The sequence below is a fragment of the Gnatocerus cornutus genome, chromosome 3 (genome assembly GCF_029298725.1).
Source record: "Gnatocerus cornutus isolate USDA-ARS CGAHR chromosome 3, icGnaCorn1.1, whole genome shotgun sequence".
Taxonomy (NCBI): domain Eukaryota; kingdom Metazoa; phylum Arthropoda; class Insecta; order Coleoptera; family Tenebrionidae; genus Gnatocerus; species Gnatocerus cornutus.
Genome location: NC_142235.1, coordinates 16,734,825 through 16,761,691, shown reverse-complemented (window position 1 = coordinate 16,761,691; position 26,867 = coordinate 16,734,825). Strand labels below are relative to the sequence as shown.

Here is a 26,867-nt window from a genome sequence, read left to right as displayed (position 1 = left end):
TTGAAACCACTTTTGATTTTTACTTTCTGTCTCCCTTTTGATATGTTTCCATATTCCGTTTGTTTAACTAATAAATAAAAAACAGGGAAAATGAGAGATGGGATAATTAAGAAATTTTGAAAAAATTTTGCTAAATAAAGTTAGATATTAATTCTCGTCTAAGTATACGTCAGCGTTGATATTTACTCAATCGCGCCAGTTTAAAACCCCCATAAAATAAATAATGAATTAAAAATGATGAAGTTGCGCAAGTATCTACTTTGTTATTCGTCGTACGTGCGAAAAGTTTGTCGTGTCGTCTTGAATGGCCACCCCCACTCGTGTGAAAGCCACCCCCGCTTAACATAATAGCAACTATCGACTCCGTCCCATCAAAGGTGTTTCTGATCCTCCGCCGGCATTACATAATGAAAAAGCTTGATAGTCAGTGTTTAAGGACCTCTCATACTCCAGACATGTAGTCGCACTCGAGGAGGAGTAGTGGCCAATTCCAGTCCAGTTCCAGTCGCGATCCGCACGTCGTCTGAAGCGAACGCGCATCGGGACGCCGTCGAAACTTGCCAACAACTTTCCGGGCGCGATTCCGGAGTTTGTGATATCCGAAGACTGGAATTTTTTGTGATATGTCGGTGTTTCAAGGATCTGTCTTTCGCAAAAGTTGAAGGTGTGAAAAGCAATGTGTGAACATCCAGGGAAGATGTCAAGGAAGGCGAAGACCGCCTCCGATAGATAATACACAGTTCAAGAGCGATCCCGTCCCTAGCATAATGGCCGTTTACAGGAACTATTACAGAAGGAAGCCGCACAAGTGGGCGATCACGTTCCCTTGTTTGTACCTTCTTTGCAGCAGCATCACGATGGTGTGTTCGGAGAGGCTCAGGCACCACCACGTCGACGAAGACATCTACGTGGCGCAACTGGAGAACAGTGCCGCCGAAGAGAGCTCCACGTGTCCCAACTGCATATACAAGAATGATAGGGAAATCAAGGCGGAAACGGACTCTTTGAGGTTAGAAGCGATCAAAAGACAGATCTTATCCAAGTTGGGCTTGAGGCACAAGCCTAATGTCACACATAGTCTTCCTAGAGAAGTTATCATGGAAACCCTGAGCAGAGCGGAGGATAACAGTGATTTTTTTAGAAACTCTTATAGTGAAGAAAATATATCAACGACGAGCGCCAGGACGGCCACGGTGGAGACGATGGATTTCGACGACTTCTACGGAAGGACGTCTGAGATTATTTCCTTCGCGGAACAAGGTAACACTTTTATTTCTATTTCCGACAGTTTCATTACATTATAATTAATAAAAGTTCCCTTTAAAGGGTCCCAAGTGAGTAAGCAAACAAAACTGTAGTATTTCCGGTTGTACCGGAAATGGAATTATGGGAATAATTTTTTTTTAATATTCAACAAGTTTAGGAAAAAATTACAAATACGAGTATCAAATAGAATGTTTCTAGCCACTGCACTTTTTTCTTCTTTCGGTTCTTCCGTTTCTCTAAAACTGGCACTGCAAAAATTGTCAGTTTTTATTCTTTCAGTGCTTGAGATTATTTCATTTTTAAATTTTTTGAATTTGCTGTTCTTTTTAAACTTCGACATCCTCCGATTACCTATTTTATTTTTATTTATTTTTATTTTCTATTTTTTTTACTTCAAGTGGTATTCTTCTAGACTCTTCGAATTCATTAACAACTTTGCTATCCTTTTACCCTGAGCTGTTTTAAAGCTTAGCTTGTAATCTTTTCACTTTTTGTGCACATTTAAATTTTTGTCAAAAAAAGGTAGTCAAATCAGAAAATTTAAGACCTCAAAAATGCTCTGACTCCGGTAATAATTGTAACGCGATTGAAATTAAATTCGGGGAGATTATTACTTTACTTTTGATTGAACTGTGCCAAATTGCAAAATATAGAAGATTTTAGAAGAAATAAGTCAATAGTTCGGTCGTAACCAAAAATTTCAAAATTTCTCTCAAAAGTGCTGTAATTCCTATAATTGTTACCCGATTGTTATAAAATTTGGAGATATTAGTACTTTACTTTTAGTTGTTAACTGTGCCAAATTTCAAAATTATAGAACAAATGGGTCAAAAGTTACAAATTTTTGTTTCGGTGATTAAAATTTTTTCGAAAATGTAATTCCTTTAATTGCAACAAAATTGTTATAAAATTCGGAAAGATAAGTACTTTACATTTGCTTGTTAACCGTAATAAATTACAAAATTATAGAACAATTGTGCAAAATTTTATAAATTTTTGTTACAGTGATTAGCCAAAATTTTTCAATTTTTTTTCAAAAATGCTTTAATTCCAGTAATTGTAACACGATTGTAATAAATTTAGGACAGATTATTAAATTACTTTTAATTGTTAATTGTGCCAAATTACAAAATTATCGGACAAATGTGTCAAATTTTACAAATTTTTGTTTCGGTGATTGTCCAAAACTATTAAATTTTTTTTTCAAAAAAGCTGTAATTTCTTTAATTGTAACGCGATTGTAATTAAATTCGGGGAAATTATTACTTTACTTTTGATTGAACTGCCAAATTGCAAAATATAGAAGATTTTAGAAGAAATAAGTCAAAAGTTACAAATTTTTGTTTCGGTCGTAACCAAAAATTTCAAAATTTCTCTCAAAAGTGCTGTAATTCCTATAATTGTTACCCGATTGTTATAAAATTTGGAGAGATTAGTACTTTACATTTAGTTGTTAACTGTGCCAAATTACAAAATTATAGAACAAATGGGTCAAAAGTTACAAATTTTTGTTTCGGTGATTAACCAAAAATATCAAAAAATTTTTCGAAAATGTAATTCCTTTAATTGCAACAAAATTGTTATAAAATTCGGAAAGATTAGTACTTTACATTTGCTTGTTAACCGTAATAAATTACAAAATTATAGAACAATTGTGCAAAATTTTATTAATATAAATTTTTGTTACAGTGATTAGCCAAAATTTTTCAAAATTTTTTCAAAAATGCTTTAATTCCAGTAATTGTAACACGATTGTAATAAATTTAGGAGAGATTATTAAATTACTTTTAATTGTTAATTGTGCCAAATTACAAAATTATCGGACAAATGTGTCAAATTTTACAAATTTTTGTTTCGGTGATTGTCCAAAACTATTAAATTTATTTTTCAAAAAAGCTGTAATTTCTTTAATTGTTACGCGATTGTTATAGAATTTGAAAAGATTAGTTCTTTACATTTGATCGTTAACTGTACCAAATTAAAAAATTATAGAACAAAAACATCAAATTTTAGAAATTTTTATTACGGTGACTAGCCAAAAATTTCAAAAATTTTCTCAAAAGTGATGTAATTCCGATATTTGTAACCCGATTGTTATAAAATTTGAAGAGGTTAGTACTTCACTTTTGATTGTTAACTGTACAAAATTACAAAATTATAGAACAAATGAAATTTTACAAATTTTTGTTACGGTAATTTGCCAAGAATATTCAAAATTTTCTGAAAAATTCTGTAATTCCAGTAATTGTAACGCGATTGTAATAAATTTTGGCATATAACTACTTTATTTTCCGTTGTTAATTGCGAAAAATTACAAAACAAATGAGTCAAAAGTTACAAATTTTTGTTTTGGTGATTGGCCAAAAACTTTTTTATAATTACTGTAATTTTGGTATTTGTAACAGTGCAGTAATAAAATTTGAGGAAATTACAATCTGACACTCGCTTGTTGAGATTATTTGATTTTTGGATTTTTCGAATTTTCTTCGGATCTTTTTATCTTCTTTTTAATTTTTTATTTTCCATTCATTTTACTTCTATGTTTTAAATTTGTGGTGGATAGAAACTTTGTATTCCTTTGAATCCTCAATTATTATTAAGCATAGACATTTTAATATTTGTAAATTTTTTGTATTTTATCATTTTAATCAAAAAAACGTGCGACATGCCGAGCGTTGATCGCATTTTACTTCCCAACCGTCAGTCAAATCATAAAAATTGAAGACACCAAAAAAATTCTTTATGAAATTTTTCGTAAAGGGCTATTTGAAATATCTTCCTAGATTTAACACAATTGGCACAATAGTAATTCAAAGTCGACATTTTGGTTTGTCGAAAAAATTTAAATTAAACAATCAAAACTTTGAATAGCCATTGTGCAAATTGTAGTCGGACCAGCAAGATGATTCAAATATCGTCTTCAGCAGAATTTTTTGAAGAATCTTTTCAATAAAATGACATTTTTGGATTTGACAAATAGTTCGACCGTAAAATGCGATTATCGCTCGGCACGCCTCGCCAAAAGTTCCAGGTGCGCTCCAAAAGCAAATCCCTTTTTTTTCTCCATTTTTTTTCCAAATCTGATTTTCTCCACATTTTGCGATTTCCATCAGAACTCGAAATTGAATAAACAAGACATCATCAAACTCATCCCACTGCAAATTTATGCAAACTGTAATAATTGGTAGTATTAAATTATGCGAAAGATTAATATGCAAAATATGAGGCGGTAATTATCACATAATGAACTGGTAAATTAACTGCAGACTTTCATAATTACACACATGAACAGCATAAACTGAAAGCAGCTATTTGTAAGTGAGAATTTTATAAATCGGTGCGTGTGACCTAGTCTGTCTTTATCCTTTTTAATTTGAACGAGTTTTAAACTGTTGCCATGATAATTCCGATCATCAATTTTCATTTATCAATTATTTATTGGTATTTTTATCCCTGTAATTTGCACTAGGCACTTACATTTCTCACCATAAAAACACAATAAAAATAGTATCGTAATGATTTATTGATTACATGCAATATGAACGAAACTATGAGTCAGTAAATAGTGTCGGAAAATACCTTCATTACAATCCTCTTTTTTCCACAATTTTGACAATTAATTTTTTCTATTGGAATCTAAAAATAAATTCGCAATTAATGTGTAAAATGTGACTTTGATTCATCTGATTGACGTGTCACGGGCGCCAATTAACGATAAGAAAACAACATGAACGCAAACAATAATTAATACATCCCATGACCCTAGTTGTTCCTACGCCCATGCATCAAACGTCCAATTAAAAAACTCGTCGATATGATCAGCTCTAAATCCATTAAACCTTATCGGATTCACAGAAAATTATATAATAATAGCAACGAACGGACGCCCGTGATTCGCCACCGGAAAACCACAAAATTCTATTAAAAATCAGCGAACGCAGAATACTCCTAAAATCTAGAATTTTCCGGCGACGCGACGTCTGACAAATTATAGCAAAAAGCCAACACGGAACTGAAATTAAAATCCCCACGTTTCACCCATCTAAAATAACCTTCCCGCTTCCGGAAAAACTGAAAAGTCATAACTGATTCATACGTAATGACGCGTGGAGAAAATTCGGTACACAGGACGACCTCGAATTTTTTAATCAGAAAAGTGCATTCACTCATTTAGTTACAATCGCCGGAAATTAAGACATGTGGTGTTCTATTTTAGAGAGGCGGTTTTAGGGAACACTCTGTGTAGTAGGAGCGTCTAGACGAGATTGTTTTTATTGGGAGATGATGCTAATTAGAAAACGATTGAAAGTCGTAAAGGCAGCGAAGGGAATGAAATGGAAAGATTTATGGGAGAGGAATTTATTGAAAATAATTAAAAAGTGCAGTTTTCATAGATTTATTAAACTTAATTAAAGTTTCGCAGACATAAAAATAATAATAAATATTTGTAAGTTATGTCGTCGCTACATTTTTCTCTTAAAACAAACAAAAGATCAAAAGATATCAAAAAAGTAAAGAGTTAAAAAAGATAAAGTGGTTTCAATGTGATCACTGCGAATTTTTTAAAAATTTAAGTTTATGTTATCTAAATAATAAATCGTCTAAATTGGTACAGCTAAAATGCTAATCCCAGCAAATTTTACTTATTTAGACTTACAAATACCAAAATTACAGAATTTATGGAAAAATTTTAGAAGTTCTGGCATTTGTTGTATAATGTTCGCACAATTAAAAAACCTAATTTTAATATTGTGTCGTTAAAACTGCCGGATTTACGGCTTTTACAAAAAAAAAATTGAAAACTCTCAGCTTTTTTTCAAAACAAAAATTTCTAAAATTTGACACACTTTTTCTATACTTTTGAAATTTAGTACAGTTAACAAGTGGGTAAAAAATCATAATTTCCCCAATGTTTATTACTGTACTGTCACAAATACCCAAATTACAACAATTATGAAAAATTTTTGAAAGATTTTGGTTGTTCTTAAAACAAAAATTTGTAAAATTTGACACGTTTCTTCTAGAATTTTGTAATTTGGACTTGATAATGAATGCATAAAAAATAGTAAAACTCCTAAATTTTATTCATCAACTGTTACAAATAGCTGAATTATAGCGTTTATAAAAAAATTGAAGTTGTTACTTTGACCTCAAAACGAAAATTTGTAAAATTTGAACACACTCGTTCTATAATTTTGTAATTTGGCTCCATTACAACCAGAAGTTGAATAACAACATTACAGTTGTGTTACAAATACCAAATAAAGAGCATTTATAAAAAAAATTACATTTTTGAATCGTTCTCAAATCAAAAATTTGTAAAGTTTGTCCAATAATTTTGTAATTTTGCATAGTTAACGATCAAAAGTAAAGTAGCTATTTCCCCAAATTTTATTGCAATCGCTTTCCAATTACCGAAATTACAGCAATTTTAAGAAAATTTTGGAAATTATAGGCTATTCTCCGTAACAAAAATTTGTAAATATTGACAAAGTTGTTCTATAATTTTGTAATTTGCCACAATTATTAGTCGAAAAAAAAGAAGTATTGTCACCTAATTTTATTGTAATTATCTTACAAAAAATGGAATTACAGCGGTTTTAAAGTAATTTTGGAAATTTTTGGCTAGCACCGTAACAAAAATTCGTAAAATTTGACAAAATTATTTCATAATTTTATAATTTGGACAGTTTATAACAAACTAAAAGTAAAAGTAGTCATATTACCAAGTATTCAGTACAATCGCGTTACAATTACCAGTACCAGAATTACAGCATTCTTGAGAAAATTTAGGAAAATTTTGGCTAGCTACTCTAACAAAAATTTGTAAGATTTGACACATATCTCCAAAATCTTTGTAATTTGACATAGTTAACAAACGAAAGTAAAGTAGTAATGTCCCTACAATTTATTAGAATCGCATTACAATTACCGTAATGACAGCATTTTTAAGAAAATTTTAGAAATTTTTGGCTAGTTAACGTAATAAAAATTTGTACAAAATTTGACTTATTTGTCCGATAATTTTGCAACTTGATACTGTTTACAATCGAAAATAAAGTCGTAATGTCCCCAAATTTTATTACAATTGCGTTTAAATTTCTAGAATTTTTGAGAAAATTTTCAAAATTCTTGTCTAATCACCGTAACAAAAATTTGTAAAATTTGACACAATTGTCGGATCACTTTGTAATTTGGCACAGTCAACATTTAAAGGTAAAGAAGTAATTTCACCAAATTCTGTAATAATCGTGTAATAATTACTAGAGTTACGGCATTTTTAAGAAAATTTTGGAAATTCTTTTCTAGTCATCAAAACAAAAATTTGTAAAATTGGCACAATTGTTTTATAATTTTGTAATTTGGCACAGTTAACAATCGGAAGTCAAGTAATAGTCCCTTCAAACTTTGTTACAGTTATGTTACAATTACCAAAATTACAGCATTTTTGAGAACATTTTGGAAATTCTTGGCTAGTCACCATAACAAAAATTTGTAAAATTTGCACATTTGTCCTATAATTTTGTAATTTGGCACAGTTAATAATGGAAAGTGAAGTAGAAGTCTAGCCGAATTTTACAAATAAAGAAGTTACAGCACTTTTAATAAAAATTCAAAATTTTTAGGTCTTTCTCAATTAAGAATTTGAAAGATTCGACATATTTGTCTTAAAATTTTGAAATTTGACACAGGTATCAAAAGTAAACTATCAACCACTCCAAATTTTATCTAATTCCTGTTACAAATATTGGAATTACAGCAAAAATTGTTCTCGTTCTAAAAGGATTCACCTTTATACCAAAATTTGTTTGTGTAAACCTTCAATTTGGTCGATCATTACACAATTATTGATAAACTGGGATATTTTGGTGTAGGTAGTGGTCTCATAAATGTATTTATTTCGTTATTTAGTGGTCAGTAGCAATAAATTTTTTATAGGTGTCACGCAAGTTTCAGGTCTCGACCCGCTTCTATCCAAACTTTGTATAAAAAGTGCTCTCATAATTATTGTTTTTCTTTCTCGATGTAAATTGGGGTTTAATGTCTTTCCCTTGTCATTTCTTTGACAAATTTCCGTTTAATGACCCCAAAACCGAAAACACAGCAGTTGTGAAACGGATCGATTCCATAATTTATGCGCTTTTAAACTGATTTATTTATAGCATCGAATATTAATTACATCCAGTTTATTTATACCGATCTGTAAATTTTCACATTTGCACTTTGTATCAATTATCCGCATCGATTATGTGGCTTAACTTTTTTCATATTTCTCTTCATTTTACACCGACCAAGAACGTGCAATTACCATCAATTATTCCTCTTTACCTCGCTTCAAATCGATATATCGAACATTCCCATGACACACACACACTCGATAAGACTCAATTTACCCGTGAACTTACTCAAAGAAAACTCAAAGCCGTTCCTGGAAAAGATAGAAGGAAAGTTTCCGACATGCGATGAAAATTACACAGAAGTTCCTCTTAGTTTAAAAAAATCGTTACAAATGTAATATTCAAAAGTCGGTGATTAACGACGCCGTGTACGAATTTGCATAAACGTTATCGTCGTGAGAAATGTCTTTATTCAGGCACGAGCCGGCCCTGGATTTTTACCGCGCGCTTAACCCTGAACTGGATATTAGGTTCATACGTGGCTTTACTCGGTTAAAAATAAGAAATTTTTTTCTTTTCAAATTGTTGCCCCGTACGTTTATTTATCCCACAGGTGCTCTCGCTTTCTGTTTCCGGAAGCCGAATCCGGAGACCCGGAAAAGTGCACCCCCGTGCAACGTTCGCACCGCGCGAAGAAAACGAGTCTTAATTAAAGCTTCGATGATCCCACGATTAATCGTGTTGTTTTTTTCACCTGCTTGCAATTTTGCTTGTTATTGTTTTCTGAGGAGACATTAAAATTTCATTTTGTGATCGTTAAAAAGAAGCTTTATGGCTTTTACTTTGAACTAAATCAGTTTTATTTCCTGGTTTATGCTTCTATTTCGTGGGGGCTTAATTGTTTGTATTCTACTTTGTTGGGGGATTTATGCAGATCAGAAAAATTTAATTGGAAAGGTCTTGCTTTATTGCTAATATTTAATAAAATATTTAAAATGGGCGATAAAACAAGATGTAAACAAAGAAATGGTTTCGATCTACATTCTGCTACAAAGTCATTCACGGGTTTTATTAATACGATTGCGTTTTTGTTCTTTGATCGATTGGTTTGTTTGTTCATTCATTGTTTTATTTTACGTGACCGAAAATCTCATTCATTTTTACTAAAAATGACCGGCAATGACGTTGAATTAAGACTTGATTTTTCTGGTTATTTTAATCAATTTCCAGACAGAAGTAATTAAACATCGTTGGATGCTGGCTATATCTGATTCAATTATATTCTATTAGAAAAATAATCAAGTTCAATCAACTTCTAGAAGACAATAAAAAAACAAAGCTTGAGTAATTTTTATGCTTTAAAATTGAAAAGTTTTGATTTCTAAAAATTCTAAATTTTGCGTTAAAATTTTGAAAATTCGTACAGTTAATAATTAGGCCGCTGGTAGTAACCCTTCCAAATTTTACTATTTAAGAATTGAAATTACCAAAGAAACCAAATTTAATAGAAAAAGGTATACATTTTCAGTTCAAATAAAAAACCAACTTTTCAAAAAAAAATTGTTTTAATTCTAAAATTTTGAAATTTAGACCAGTTAAAAGTCATATCAAAAGCAACTTCCTAAAGCCTCATTATTTTCATATTAAAACAAGTTACAGATTTTTTTCACAAAAAATTTTTTGTTCGAATAAAAGTCAAAATTTCCAAAAAATTGTTCTTTTTGCTCTAAAATTTTGAAGTTTTGGACTGTTAATAAATAGGTTTTGAGTAGTATCATTTCCAAATTTTTATGTTTTGGGGTCGAAACTACTAAAATCACCGAATTTAATAGAAGAGTGTACATTTTTAGTTTGAATAAAAATCAATTTCTAAAAATTCTCTTTCGTGTTCAAAAATTTTGAAATTTAACGCAGTTAACAAACGGATCAAAAGTAGTAATTCCTTAAAGTTTCATTATTTTGGCATTTAAACTGACCAAGTTACAGATTTTTACACGACACGATGGAGATTTTCGATTAGTTACAGAATTTAATAGAACAGTGTGATCATTTATATGTCCATACTTTAAATAAAACTCAAAATTTTTAAAAATTGTCTTTCTTAAAAATCTTGAAATTGTGGACAGTTAATAAATAAGTCTTAAGCAGTAACATTTCCAAATTTTAACGTTCTTGGGTTGAAACTACTAAAATTACCAAATTTAATAAATTAGAAATTTTTAGTTTGAATTAAAACCATTTCTAAAATTTTTTATTTTTGTTCAAAAGTTTTGGAATTTAACTCAGTTTAAAAGCGGGTCGTAAGTATTAGCTCCATGAAGTTTTATTATTTTGAAATTCAAACAGCCCAAATTACACGACACGAGATTTTAGGTTTGAATAAACGTCAAAATTTTTAAAAAGATTCTTTTTAGTTCTAAAATTTTAAAATTTCACAGAGTCAATAAATAAGTCTCTAGTAGCAGCTACTTCAAATTTCACTATTTTAGAGTCAAAACTTCCGAAGCTACAGAATTTAATAGAAGAGAGTGATCATTTTTGGTTTAAATAAAAATCAAAATTTTTAAAAATTGTTTCTCTTGTCCTAAAATTGTAAAATTTTGCAATGTTGATAAACAGGCCTTATGTAGTACCTCTTCTAAATTTCAGTGTTTAAGGGTTGTAAATGCCTAAGTTACAAAATTTAACAAAAGCGGGAGGAAATTTTTGGTTCGAATATAAGTCAAATTTTCTAAGAATGTTCTTTATTGCTCTAAAATTTTAAAATTTATTATTGTTGAGAAGTAGATCAAAAGGAGTAACTTATCAAAATCTCATTGCTTTAGAATTACAACGGCCCAAGTTACAGATATTTATCCAGCACGTGAGAGATTTTTGGTTCGAATAAAAATCAAAATTTATAGATAATTTTTTTTTGCTTTAAAATTTTGAAATTTTACAGAGTCAATTCACAAGTCTCTAATAGCAACTCCTCCAAATTTCACTGTTTTCAAGATAAAACTTCCGAAATTACAGAACCTAATAGAAAATAGTTGGTTGGTTCAAATAAGTCTAAATTTTTAAAAAAAATTTGATTGACCTAAAATTTTGAAATTTTGCATAGTTAATACATAACCCTTAAGTAGTAACTCTTCTAAATTTTAGTGTTTAAAGGTTGAAACTGCCTAAGTTACCGAATTTAATAGAACAAATTATTCGTAGAAATAAAAGTCAAAATTTTTAAAAAAATTCTTTTTTGCTCTAAAATTTTGAAATTTTGCAGAATTAAGAAATAAGTTTCAAATAGTAACTTCTCAAAATTTCACTGTTGTAAAGTTAAAACTACCCAAGTTACAGAATTAATTATAATAGAGTGGAAATTTTTAGTTTATATAAAAATCAAAATTTTCAAAAATTCTTGTTTTTGTCTTAAAATTTTAAATTTAACACAGTTGCGAAGCAGGTCAAAAACGGTAATTCCCCAAAGTCTAATTATTTTGGCGTTAAAAATGTTTAAATTATAGATTTTTTGTGACACGATGGAAATTTTTGGTTCGAATAAAAGTTAAAGTTTCTAAAAATTATATTTTTTGCTATAAAATTTTGAAAATTTGCACACTTAATAAATATGTCTTAAGTAGTAACTCCTCTAAATTTCATTATTTTCGAGTTAAAATTGACAAAGTTACCGAATTTAATATAACAGAAAGTTTTGGTTTACTTAATTGAAAATCAAAATTTCTAAAAAAATCTTTTTCTTGCTCTAAAATTTTGAAATTTAACACAAATAAGAAGCAGGTCAAAAACGGTAATTTTCCGAAATCTCATTATTTTGGAATAAAAACTACCCAAGTTTTAATTTTTTTTACCGTACGATGGAGATTTTTGGTTTCAATTAAAGATAAAATTTTTAATAAAAAATTCAGTTATATTCTTTGCTAAATGATTCTAGAACCGCTCGTGACAATGTAAACCACTTAAGCCCACCCACCCCACCGTGAAAAAAAAGATTTTTCTCCTTCTCCCTATATCCACCTAATTTCGCATAATTCCAATGACTTTCACCCCAAGCAAATGCACCCCCAATAAATCACCGTTTTGCCAACATAAATCCTTTGACTGTGGACGCAATAATATTCGTCGGCGCGTGTTTCGGCCACGATAAGGGAGAGAATCCAGAAAACAAGAGGGTTGCAAAGTCACTTCCGAGACGCTCGCCTTTCTTCAACAACCCTTTTTCTTACATTATTATTTATGTCTTTGTTTACGATTAATAACATTAATTAAATTAATTTGCGCTTTAGAAAGAAAGGGTTGGTTTTGCTATTCATTGACGCTTCTATCATAGTACAAGTTTTTTTCTCCGATTCACCCTTAGCGCGTTCCGGTACATTACCAAACTAGGGGAAAGAACGGCAATTCGAAACCTCGTATATATGTGTAGTATGTCCACTTTCATCACATGTTTTTCTATTTTTATACTTGTTTTGTGAAATAGTAGGGGATGGAATTGGTACGAATGAAACAAACGATGCAGTTTTGATTTATCGCCCGCTTGGAATTGGGGCGGCTCGCGAATTTCACCTTTAATGCAACGGAAGCCGAATTATAAATTTCGGGGGATCTTTCTTTTTTATAATTAATCATTGCATGTACTTAAAAATGCATCCAAATCGCCAGCAAATCTTATTTATTGCTTTTTAGTTCAAGAAATCCTTAAAATAAATAAGATAAATCTGCTTCTTCTTATTCCTTCCATTTGCCCATCGATCTTAAGAGTGGTGACACCAAACTATCTCATTTAAATGATTTTAGAGCTTTATTGCAGCAGAGCACGATATGGGAGCCCTCAAATAAATAGAATTTAAGCCCTCATTATGCCTTAAAATCGGCGATTATGAGAGGGGAAGTCAACAACCCAATGAAAGTAAAAGTTGTTGTTCTTCAAGGGATGAAATGTTTCGTCATGAAATTCTTTAATGAAAGGGAAAGGTCGCCTTTTTACAACCATCAATATTTATTTAACCGGTTAGTAATCTAATTAACAATTAAAAATGTTATAAATAGCCACCGCTCCGCCCAACTTCCCCAACCCCTAATTACAATTAAATAACGTTAATTCAAAGAGTCGCGTTTTCCATTTTCCTGGTGCTCCTTTAAAGTTTAATATTAAAATACGCTCATTTTTTTCTTCTACTACTACTTTTATACTCGTTTTTATTATTTATACACTCTGCTATGAACCTGTGATTGCTTCGTTTTTAGTCAACATGTCATTGAAATCGATCGGAAATAAATAGTAAACAGCGCATAAATATCTAAGCTGCTACCATTGACATGATGAATCCAAATTGTTTAATAATAACAATAAAATAAAGAAAATGTCATTATCGAGACACTCCTCACAATACTTTGGACAAAAACTGGTAAAATATTCAGATGTGAGTCGTCTGACTGTGCCGCCTAATGGCAACAAACAGTCAATTATAATATCAAATATGGATGTACTGGAAATGTGCGCCTATTTATTTGGCGTATTTGTGGTTTTATAAATTTTTTATGTGGAAATGTGGAGGGACAAGTGATATTTGGTTTTAATAATTGCATACTGGTGTATGCAAATTAGGAGTAAAAATTTTTGGTTTGCCTTGACTATTAAAGTTTCTTAATAATTCCGTTTGTTGCACTAAAATTTTGTAATTTTGCGCAGTTCATGAAGAAGCTAAAAGTGATATAGTCTCCAAATTTTACTGCATTTGGATTAAAAATTGCAAAGTCACTGAATTTAATAGAAAACGTTGGAAGTTTTTGGTTCGACTCTAAATAAAAACTTCCAAAAAATTCTATTTTTTGATCTAAAACTTTAGAATTTAGTACAGTTAATTAACAAGTCAAATACAGTAAATGCTTCAAATTTTACTACTTTAGGAGTGAAAATTTCAAAGATTCAGATTGTAATAGATGAATTGAGCTTTTTTTGTTCTGAGAATATGGCATAGTTTATGAAGAAGTTAAAAGTAATATAGCCTCCAAATTTTACTGCATTTGGATTGAAAATGACAAAGTTACTGAATATGATAGAAAACTTTGAAAGTTTTTGGTTCAACTCAAAATAAAAATCCTTAAAAAAATGCTGTTTTTTTGATCTATTTGAAATTTAGTTCAGTTAATAATCAAGTCTATAACAGTAAAATTTTGTTGTTCTAAAATTAAAATTTTTAAAGTTACAGAATGTAATGAATGAGATGGGAATTTTGTGTTCCGTTCGGAGAATAAAAATTTCTCAAAAAGTCCATTTGTTGTTCTAAAATTTTGTAAGTGCTCGCAGTGCACGAAAAAGCTAGAAGTGATATAGCCTCCAAATTTTACTGCATTTGGATTAAAAATAGCAAAGTTACATAATTTAATAAAAAACGTTAGAAATTTTTGGTATCAATTTTGGACTCAAAAAAAATTCCCAAAAAAACCTATTTTTTAATCTAAAATTTTGGAATTTAGTACAGTTAATAATCAAATCAAATACAGTGAATACACAAAATTTTACGTTTTTAGCCTTCAGAATTTCAAGTTACAGAATGTAGTGAATGTGGGATGGGAATTATTTGTTTCGTTCTGAGAATAAAAATTTTTCAAGAATTTCGTTTGTTTCTCTATTTTTTTTTAATTTAACACAGTTAATCAACAGGCTAAATGTAGTAAGACCTCCAAATTTGACAGTATTGGGGCCAAAAAAGCCAAAGTTACAGAATTAAACAAATACGTTACACGTTTTTGGTTCGACTCAAAATAAAAACTCGCAAAAATCCTATTGCTTAGTATAAAATTTTGAAATTTAAGATAGTTTAGAAACAAGTTAAAAGTAGTAACCACTCCAAATTTTACTGCTTTGGGATTACATCTGCCAAAGTTACAGAATTTAATATAAACCGTTCGAACGACAAAAAGTTTTGGTTCATCCTGAGAATTAAAATATTTCAAAATTTTTTTTTTATGCCCTAAAATTTTGTAATTTAACGAAGTTGGTAAACAAGTCAAAAGTAGGTAAATACTCTAAATTTTACAGTTTTAGAATTAAATCTGCCAAAGCTACGGAATTTAATACAAAAGGATCGAAATTTTTGGATAGTCCTAGAAAGTTTTTGGTCTAAAATTTTGTGGTTTAGCATAGTTAATAAACTAATTATAAGTAGCATTGCCTCCAAATTTGACCATTTTAGGATTAAAACTGCCAAAGTTACAGACTTTTGTAGAAAGGAAACGAAATTCTTAGTTTCTCCTGAAGAAAAAAAACTCTTAAAAATTCTCATCGTTGCTTTAAAAATCGGTAATTCAGTACAGTTGATAAACAAGTTAAAAGTAGTCAAAACTCCAAATTGTACTGCATTAGGACTAACAATGTTTAAATTAAAAAATTTAATATAAAACGTTCAAAATTTTGATTAGATTCAAAATAGTTTGTTGTCAGAAAATTCTTGATCATCTTTTTTTTAATTTAGCACAGTTCTGCCAAAATGCCAAAATTTAATACATACAAAACGACAAAAATTTCGAACGGTTCTAAGAATTTTTGGGCTAAAGTGTTGTAGTTTAGCATAGTTGTTAATAAGCTATTTCAAAATATTTGGGTTAAAACTAACAAAGTTACAGAAATTAATAGAACAGAGTGAATATTTTTACGTATTTTTTTTTCATACAAATGTAACTTGTGTTAGGACTAGGGAAACCATTCAAATATCGTTTGACGCAAAATTTCATCACAAATATTTTTGATCTCTTGAAATTTTTTGATTTGGCTGATAGTTCCGCAGTAGAATGCAATCAACGCTCGGCACGCTTCGCTGGAAGATTTCGGAAGTAAAATGAGATCAACGCTCGGCAAGTCTCGCGGATTTTTTTATTAAAAGTGACCACTTCTGAGAGAAAAACTTTTCTGTACTTATTCTAGATGGGCAAACAAACATATTACCAACAGCAAAGCGCCTTAAAGTTTTTCTCCCGCTGTAGAAAAATTGAGGAAAATGCTTTTAAATGTAGTAGACAATTATTCTAAATTGAAAAAACAGAGAACAACGAAAGACATACTGTTGGAGACTAAAAATATAAGAAAAATTAAAAAAAAACGAGACCGAGGAATAAAAGAGAATTGTCGCAAATTTTCTAAAGGATCTAGATGAATCAGGAAAATTAATTTTGGCCTCTTTGCCCCCTTAATTAGTCCGAAATAACATCCTCGCGATAAATCTTTGACCATCCGAGAAGGTGTGTCCCCTCAGCGTCCAGCCACCCTTATCATTTCGTTGCGTATCACGACGGATCTCTTCAAGCGCTGTAGACGCTGCAGACGAGGCGACTTCCAGAGCGCCACGACGGAGCCGTTCACATCGATCCGGTTCAGCCGCAGACATTCAAACATCATTTTTTACTATTGCGATAGTTCAACCTCATAGTCGTCGGTCTCTCCACTATTAAATATTCAAATTCCCGAGGGTTTCTAGTTTTTTCATCTTCCTTCGTCTACCCTCTCCTTATTCACTATTCGTATACTTTATTAATGTCCTACAACCGATTAAAAGGCAGATGCACCGGACGTCCAAAAACTCTATTCGGAGTTTCTTTTCGGGCTCCAAGGTCGGAGGATCTTGGGGGAAACGGGAATTATTAATTTTGAGAAATTGGAGAAGGCTATTACGGAAACTGATCGGGTCGTAAATTTGGTTTTGGAGGAGGCGAATGGGTTTGTGTTTCCGGTAATAGTTGGAGGGTTGTTTTTTTATTATTAAGTTTGAAATTTGGCGGGGAGGCGAAGAAGCCGGCTGTAGCTCGCTGCGCTCGCTCTCTTACTTCGTAAAATGACCATCTCCAGAAGATAACCGAATTTTTGAATATTTTGTAAAATAAAAACCTCCAAACTTTAGTTTTTTTAATTTAATATAACTTTTATCAATTTTGCCAAAATAGAATGTTTTTCTTTAATCCGTAACTTTGACGGTTTTAATCCCAAGATAGTAAAATTTGGAGCAATTGCTACTTGTAGCTTGCTTATCAACTGTGCTAAATTAGAAATTTTTTGATCAAGAAAAAAAAATTTTGTGACATTTTATATTAGGTCGCACCAAAAATTTCCAAAATTCTTTATAAAAATCTGTAACTTCAGCAATTTTGGTTTTAAATTTGTAACATTTAAACACTTTACTATTTTCGACTAGTCCATCAACTATGTTAAATTACAGAATTTTAGAGCAACACAAAGAATTTTTTAGGAATTTTCATTTTTAAGGAAAAGCAAAAATTAAATTTCTATTAAATTCAGAAATTTTGGTGTTTTAATCAGGAAATAGTTAAATATGGAAGAATTACTACTTTTGACTAGTTTATTCACTGGGTTAGACTACAAAATTTTAGAAAAAAAAAAACAGAATGATTAATTTTTTTTATTCTTTTTATCCAAAAATTTCTATTTTTTTTAATCTTTTTTTAAATCCTGTTGCTTTAGCAGATTAAATCCAAAAATAATAAAATTTGATGTCATTACTTTGTTCAACTTGCTTATCAACTGTGCAAAATTTTAAGACTCTAGATTAAGAAGTAAAATTTTTGAAAATTTTTGTTTTCAGTAAAATCAAAAATTTCAAACTTTTTTTATTAAATTTTGAAGTTTTAACATTTTTGGTCCAAAAGGTGTAAAATTTTGCGGTTTTACCACTTTCAACTTGTTTATCAACTAAGTTAGACTTTAAAATTTTAGACCATAAGCCAGAATTTTTGAAATTTTTTCAAAATCATTCAAAAATTTCTGTTATTTTGTATAAAATTTTGTAACTTTGGCAGACTTAATTTGCAAACTGTAGAATTTAGTGTTATTACTATGTTTGTCTTGCTTATCAAACATTTTAAAATGCCAGATCAAAAAAATAATTTTTTGAAAATTTTATTTTGAGTCGAACCAAAATTTTTCAACTTTTTCTTTTCAATAATGCAACTTTACAAATTTTAGTCCTACAACTGTAAAATTCTCTCTAAACTCTGAACTTGTTCATCCACTGTGCATAAATGCAAAATTTTAGAGAGCCAAAAAAAATGACACTCTCCTATTAAATTCTATAACTTTGGGGGTTCCAATTCTAAAACAGTATAATTTAGAGGAAATTGTTACTTTTTATTGGTTTATTCAATAGGCTAAACTACAAAATTTTAGACCAAAAAGCAAATTTTTTGAGATTTTTGTTTAGAACCATCCATAAATTTCTAACGATTTATATAAAATTCTGCATCTTTAGCAGATTTCATTTAAAAACTGTAAATTTTGATGTTATTACAATGTTTGACTTACGTATCAGCTGTGCAAAATTTTAAGACTCTAGATGAAGAAATAAAATTTTTGAAAATTTTTATTTAAAGTCGAACCAAAAATTTCTAACTTTTTTTATTCAATTCCGTAACTTTGGCATTTTTTATCCTAAAGCTGTAAAATTGTGAGATGTTACCACTTTTGCCGTGTTTATCAATTAAGCAAAAATGCAAAACTTTGAAGCAACAAATAAAATTTTTCGGAAATTTTCATTTGTAGAACGAACCAAAAATTTTTACTCTCTCCTATTAATTCGGTAACTTTAGTGGTTTCAATCCTAAAACAATAAAATTTGGAAGAAATTGCTACTATCAACTAGTTTATTCAACAGGCCAAACTACAAAATTTTAGACCAAAAACTAGAATTTCTGAATTTTTTTATTCAGAACCATCCAAACATTTTTATCGTTTTGGATTAAATTCCGTAACTTTGACATATTTAATTCAAAACCACTGAAATTTAGAGTTATTACTATTTTCGATTTGCTTATCAACTGTGCTAAATTACAAAATGTTAGATCAAGACGAAAAATTTTTTGAAATTTTTAAAGATCTATCCAAAAATTTCTATTGTTTCGTATTAAATTCTGTAACTTTAGCAGATTAAGTCCTAAAACAGTAAAATTGGGAATTATTACGATTTTTGACCTGCTTATCAATTGTGTTAAATTACGAAATTTTAGATTATGAAATACAATTTTTGGATTTTTTTTAAAGTGCAATTCAAAAATTTTCTATCGTTTTGTACTAAATTCCGTAACTTTGCCATTTTTTGTCCAAAATCTGTAAAATTTTAAGGCTTTAGCCCTTTCAACTTGTCCATCAAGTTTTCTAAATTGCAAAATTTCAGAGCAACAAATAACAATGACACAGATAAATAGAAGAAGCTGAAAGAAAAGATCCGAATAACCTAAAGACTCCGAAGAAATACTAAAGTTCAGCTCCGCCACGTACAAATCAAATCAATAAATTTCCCTTTGATCATTCTTGTTTATTCATTTTCAATTGCATTGTAGTTATTACCACTACACGTGCTTACCCTCTGCACCCGACCCTGAACGCATCAAAATAATCAATAATAAATTTCCACCGCCACAAACTCTTCAATTTTCCGAAATTTTTCTCCACGAGATAAAGAAATCTCCAATGAACAAAACACGATTCCATCGAATACTTTTAATATAAAACAACCTTGAAAATGGGGCTAATAGACTCGGATGAATACGTCTCCAAGGAGATCATTGTTATGATAAATAGCTAAATATTGGCGGCGGTATTGTCACACTTGATTGAATGCGAGTTTTTCGTATTTTTCTGGGGGGTTGAAAGCTCCGCTAACTTTCCCTTAAATGGGGTAAACAGGGTCATTTTGAAACGTGTGAGTTTTTCAGGGTAAATAAACATGACACAAACTTAACATTTATAGAAGTCTGAATTATTAAAGGTTTGTTTCATCGTTTTCTTTTTCTTACACTAATCATTAGATTGTATTAATTATGTACCATACAGGAGAAACATGAATAAATGAAGAAAATGAATTAATAAAATAAGATCAAGTGGTCAAATGACACGACTTTACTTGTCGTGGCCAATCGGAGGGTTAAAAATACGAAATCAAGGCCGAACTCACAGACATAAACATATCGAAATCATTTTTAGCAACTACGCGCTAAATAATAGATCACTGAAAGTGAGTGCGCACACCTGTTTAATTGCACCTTGAGCTGTGACGTCGCTGTTGTATAAAATACTTTTTCTGCCGGTAAATTAGCGAGCTACTTACTAAAATTTAACGATGATATATGAATATGAATTCTAGGGACATTCCCAGCCCACAAATCGTTAAAAATTTTAAATTTAATGATATGAGACTTATTAGAATTTCGTTATGGACGTCATCCTAAATTTCATTTGGCGGCGTGCCAACTGGTCTACAGATTAAAACGATGAGGGATCTGTCATCACGGATATACAGGGTGATTTTGCAAGAGATTGAAGTGGAGATTTCGAAATGTTTTTTGAGCTAAAATTGCAGAATTTTACAACATTTTTTTTTATATTCTATTTTTGTTCTAAACTTTTGTGATTTAGCACAGTTAATAATCAAGTCAAATGTGGTAAAACCTTCAAATTTTTCAGCTTTAGGAAAACAGATGGCAAAGTTGCAAAATTTATTAGAAAACGTGTGAAATTTTTGGTTTGACTCAAAACAAAAATTTTCAAAAATTCTGTTTCTTGAGCTAAAATTACAGAATTTGACACAGTTGATAAACTAATTGAAGCTATTAATTATTCCAAATTTCAAGGTTTTTGAATTGAATCTATTCAAGATACGGAATGTAATAGGAATGAAAAATCGATAAAAATTTTTGGACAAATCTTAAAAACATTTTTTTTTAATTTTCCTTCTGGATCTAAAATTTGTAATTTAGCACACTTGATAAGCAAATCAAAAACAGTAGTGACTCTAAATTTTAGTGTTTTTGCATTAAATATGTTACAGTTACCGAATTTAATAGAAAACGATAGAAATTTTGGGATGGTTCTGAAAAAAAAATCTCAAAAATTCTAGTTTTTGGTCTAAAATTTTGTAGTTTAACCCAATGAATAAACTAGATGAAAGCAGCAATCTCTTTCAAATTTTATTGTTTTAGGATTAGAACCAACAAAGTTTTGGTTCATCCTGAAAATAAATATTTCCCACAAATTTTCTCTGTTGCTCTAAAATTTTGCATTTTTGTTTAATTGATAAACACGTCAAAAGTCGTAAAACCTCTATAAGAAAATCCCAAATTAATTAAAAAGTCGGAAATTTTTGGTTTGACTTAAAACAAAAATTTTATTTCTTGATCTAGAGTCTTAAAATTTCGCACAGTTGCTAAGCAAGTCAATCATTGTAATGACTCTAAATTTTACTATTTTCGGATTAAATTTGCTAAAGTTGCGAAATTTAATACAAAACGATACAAATTTTTGAACAAGTAATCCCAAAAAAATTCCAAAATTCAGTTTTTTAGGCCTAAAATTTTGTAGTTTGTAGCACAATTATTAATGAACTAGTTGAAAGGACTAACATCTTAAGGATTAAAACTACTAAAGTCACCGAATTTAATAAGAGAGTAGTTTTTTTGAGTTAGCCCTAAAAATAATTTTTTTTTTAAATTTTTATTTGTTGTTCTAAAATTCTGTAATTTGAGGTAAGTAGTTGAGATACAAACTGAAAGTAGTAATCTGTTGAAATTTGGCAACTTCAGGACCAGAAAAACTAAAGTTACAAAATTTTATAGAAAACGATGAAAAATTTTGATTCGACAAAAAACTTTAAAAATTCATATTTTTAATCTAGAACTTTTATTCAGTTTAATAAACAAGTCGAACATAGTAACGACTCCAAATTAATTTTACCGTTTTCCGATCAAATCGGCCATAGTTACGGAATTTTTTACAAAACGATAACAAATTTTGGATATTCCTGAAAAAAATCTCAAAAATTCTGGTTCTTAGTCTAAAATTTTGTAGTTTAGCAGAGTTGTCAAAAATGGTGTAAAAATCTCAAATTTTACTGTTATAAGATTGAAAATTTCTAAATTACAGCATTCTATAGACAGGACAAATTTTTGTTTCGTCTTGAAAATAAAAGTTTCTCAAAAATTCCGTTTGTTGCTCTAATATTTTGAAATTTCGCAGAATTAACAAACAAACTAAAAGTAAGCAAACCTCCAAATTTTGTTGCATTGAAGCTAAAAATGCCAAAGTTAGAGAATTAAGTATAAAACGTTCGTAATTTTGTTCGACTCAAATAAATGAATAATTTTAAAAAATTGTATTTCTTGATCTAAAAGTTTAGAATTTGGCACAGTTGATAAGCAAGTCAAAAATAGCAAATGCTCTAAATTTTACTGTTTCAGTATTAAATCTGTCAAAGTTACAGAATTTAATACAAAACAGTAGAAAATTTTGGATAATCCTGAGAAAAAAATCTCGTTTTTGATCTACATTTTTTTAGCTTAGCAAGGTTAATAAACTAGTCAAAAATAGCAACACCCCCCAAATTTTACTGTTTTAGGGTTAAAACTACGAAAGTTACCGAATTTAATAGAAAATAGTGAAAACTTTTGGCTTGCATTGTAAAAAAAATTTTGTTTTAATTCCTAATGTTACTCTAAAATTTTGTGATTTAGCACAGTTGACTAGCAGGTTGAAAATAGTAATGACGCTAAATTTCACTCTCTTAGAGTTTAATCTGCCAAAGTTACGGAAGTTAATAATAAAACGATCAAAATTTTTAAATAGTCTGGAGAAAAGTAATTCCAAAAATTAAGATACTAGAAGACAATAAGATAAATTTTTAAGTAGTCTGGAGAAAAGAAATTCCAAAAATTAAGATACTAGAAGACAATAAGATAATTGCGCCATGATCCGCGCCCACTGTCCTAGAAATACCCCATCAACATTGTAGTTAAAATTTCGAAGCCACAATAGCGTAAACATAAAATTTTATTTCAGTAAAACACTCATACTTGAAGTGCACTTTTGGCCAATAACTTTCTCTATAGTCTAGTGGCCATAAAAATAATACTGTATACAATCTATTGCAGGAAACTTCTAAAAGCATCCACTGAAACGAGAATAAACAACAATTTCAGTTTGGTAAACACAGCAGCTCCACTCAATTTTGAAATTAGTTAGAGAAAGTAGCAATCAGACGTTGCTCACAATACTTTTTCTACTCCGGTGGTTTTACTTGCATTTTATAGCTGCATGCAATTTCCAGACGCTCCAGAGAACGAAATTGTGCAGAAACCGTCGCGCTGTTCGTCTGCTATCATCTATCGGTTTGAAAGGAATTTTGTGTGTAGTCCAACTCGCAGTAAAAATTCGGCGAAATTGTTGCAATAAACTAGGGAAAAAGTAATGATAATGAAAGTCGCGGACCCATGAGTTGACGTGATTTCTCCACCGAAAACCTTTCAATATTTAGCTTCTGCACCCTATTATTAGCCACACGCCACTTTTCGCCCCCGATGTGCCCAATGGTCCGTGTATGTTATATTATTCCAAGTTTTTTGTGGCGAGTTTTGCCCGTAATTTATGGATGTAGTACCATTAGAATCGCATGTGAGGGAAATCGGGGTTGCACACGCGAAATGCACAACATAAACCACAATTACCTGATATTTTTCCAATTCGAACCGACCACACGTCAATATCGTCCTTTTCGTTCCTATTGATAGTTGTAAACATTCAAGGACACATCCATCGTGTGTGTATAACTGGTTGCCTGCTTTCGTGGAGTAGAAACTTTAAAAATTCATCTCAGTCGTCCTAAATTCGACGAAATTATAAGGATAATTCCATAATAAAATCGCGATGGCGCTTTTTATTTTATAGATGTTAACAAGTTGTAAAAAGTACGGAACAAGTTGTAGAATATGAAATTATTGTTATGGCGAGAAATTCTAAAGAACATGTTAAGACAAATAAACTCATACGATGATAAATTTTATATTTATGGTTCAATCTGAGTTCAAAGAGTTTTACTGCACCAGACACACAACAAACATATTTTTATGGATGGAGGAATTTACATAATCGCCGATAGAATTTTGGGCACAGAGATGCGACTGCAGGGTTTTTAGTACGGTCCTGGATGGGCTAATTTGGGAAATCCATTGACGTGAATTTTTGGTTTATTGCCTTTTTATTGGATACTTGAGTTAATTGTTTGGGTTATTAACGCTTCAAGGGGTCGTAAACGGGGATTTACGCAAACATAACTTCAGTTTTCTTCGGAAAGTTAATTAAAAAAAAAGATGATAATTAGCGGGAGAATTTTCAGTTATGAAGCAATATTTTTTGGAAAATTTTGTTTTGATTAGAACAGAATAGAATTTTGTATTTTCAAGTCCCAAATCTGTCAAATTTGGAGATTATTTCACTTTCAAGTAGTTTATCAATTATACCTAATTACAAAATTGTACATCAAAAACTAATTTTTTTCTATTCAAAAATTATAAATATTAAATTTCGTAACTTTGGCAGTTTTAATTCTAAAATAAGAAACTTTTGTGGTTTTGTTGCTTTTAACATGAATATTAACTGTGCTGCTAAATTTCAAAATTTTCAAACATGAAATAGAATTTTTAGAAATTTTAATTTTGAAAATGAGCCAAGCACGGTTTTCTATTAAATTCCGTAGTTCTAGTAATGTAAATCCTAAAAGAGTGAAATTTGGAGAAATTGTTGCTTTTATCTTGTTTATAAACTATGTTAGATTCCAAAATTTTTTTTAGAACAAAGAACAAATTTTTTGAAAATGTTTGCTTTGAAGTTGATCCAAAATTGTATATCGTTCTATATAAAATATCGTAATTTTGCCACTTTTAATCGAATTTCAGTAAAATTTTGACGTTTTGTTACTTTCGACGTGTTTATTACTTATGCTAATTTTCAAAATTTTAAATCAAAAAACAAAATTTTTTGAAATTTTCATTATGAGGACAAAGCAAAAATTTACATCGATTTACATAAAAAATCGTAACTTTAGCAGTTTAGATTGTAGACCAGTAAAATTTTTAGGTTTTATTACTTTTGACTTGTTTATTAATTGTGCTAAATTTCAAAATGTTTGAGCAAGAAACAAAATTTTAAGAAATTTTCACTTTGAGGATGATCTAAAAATGTACATCAGTTTATATAAAAATCGTAACTTTGGCAGTTTTACTAGTAAAACAGTAAAATTTTGAGGTTTTATTACTTTGAACTTGTTTATTAATTGGGCTAAATTTCAAAATGTTTGAGCAAGAAACAGAATTTTTGGAAATTTTCACTTTGAGGATGATCTAAAAAGTTAGATCGATTTACATAAAACATCGTAACTTTGGCAGTTTAGATCGTAGTCCAGTAAAATTTTAAGGTTTTATTACTTTTGACTTGTTTATTAATTGTGCCTAATTTCAAAATTTTTAAGCAAAAAAACAGTTTTTTTGGAAATTTTTACTTTGAAGTAGTCCACAAATTTACTTTGATTTCTATAAAAATCGTAACTTTGGCAGTTTCACTCCTAAAAACTGAAATTTTAAAGTTTTATTTCTTTAAACATCTGAATTACTTCTGCCACATTTGAAAAGTTTTAAACGAAAACAGAAATTTAAAAAAATATATATTTTGAATCAAAAATTTACATCGTTTTATATAAAAAATTGTAACTTTGGCAGTTGTAATTGTAGATCAGTAAAATTTTGAGGTTTTATTACTTCTGACTTGTTTATTAATTGTGCCAAATTTCAAAATTTTAGAACAAGAAACCGAATTTTTGGAAATTTTCACTTTGAGGATAAATCAAAAATGTACATACATTTTTATAAAAAAACGTAACTTTGGCAGTTACACTCATAATTCAGTAAAATTTTTAGGATGTATTACTTCTGACATTTTTATTAAAGCTGCTAAATTTAAAAAGTTTCAAACAAAAAACAAAATTTTTTGAAATTTTTCTGTTGAAAACGAACCAAAAATTTAAATTGATTTGTATAAAAAATTGTAACGTTGGCACTTTTACTCTTGGAAAATTAAAATTTTAGGGTTTTATTACTTTTGACATGTTACGTAATTGTGCTAAATTTCAAAATTTTAAAACAAGAAACATAATTTTTGGAAATTTTTATTTTGAGTAAACCAAAAATTTTCATCATATAAAAATTAAGTAGAACTTTAGCCGTCTTACTACTAAACTAGTAAAATTTCGAGATTTTATTACTTTTAACGTCTTTATTAATTGTGCTAAATTCCAAAATTTTAAATCAAGAAACAGTATTTTGAATAATTTGCATCGTTTCATGTAAAAAATCGTAACTTTGACAATTTTAATCCCAAAACAGTCAAATTTGCAGATAAGATTACTGTTGACAAGTTTATCAATTGTGCCAAATTTCAAAACTGTAGGGTAAGAACCAGAATCTGAAATATTAATTTGAAGCAATTTTTTTGTGATCAGCTTATTTTTCCCCCCAAATTTCAACTCTTGAAATGCATTAGCTTTTCAAGGACCACCAACCTCAGAACGTCAGTTAAAAAATCAAACCACCACTTATCCTGTCTCCTCCTTCCTTCCTGTACCCGCCAAACTTTATAAAAAATCTCCCAACTTTCCGAAT

At 29.8% G+C, this 26,867-nt stretch overlaps 1 protein-coding gene across 1 annotated transcript in view; it reads left to right on the top strand.

The window, feature by feature from the left end:
- Positions 1-445: 445 nt before the first annotated feature.
- The window catches only part of Actbeta (inhibin subunit beta), a 42,076-nt gene continuing 15,654 nt past the window's right edge, over positions 446-26,867 (top strand). Inside the window, exon 1 of the mRNA XM_088032768.1 lies at positions 446-1,260. Within this exon, the coding sequence (XP_087888894.1) occupies positions 768-1,260 (493 nt within the window). The 5' untranslated portion in view covers positions 446-767. The remainder of the gene's footprint in view (positions 1,261-26,867) is intronic.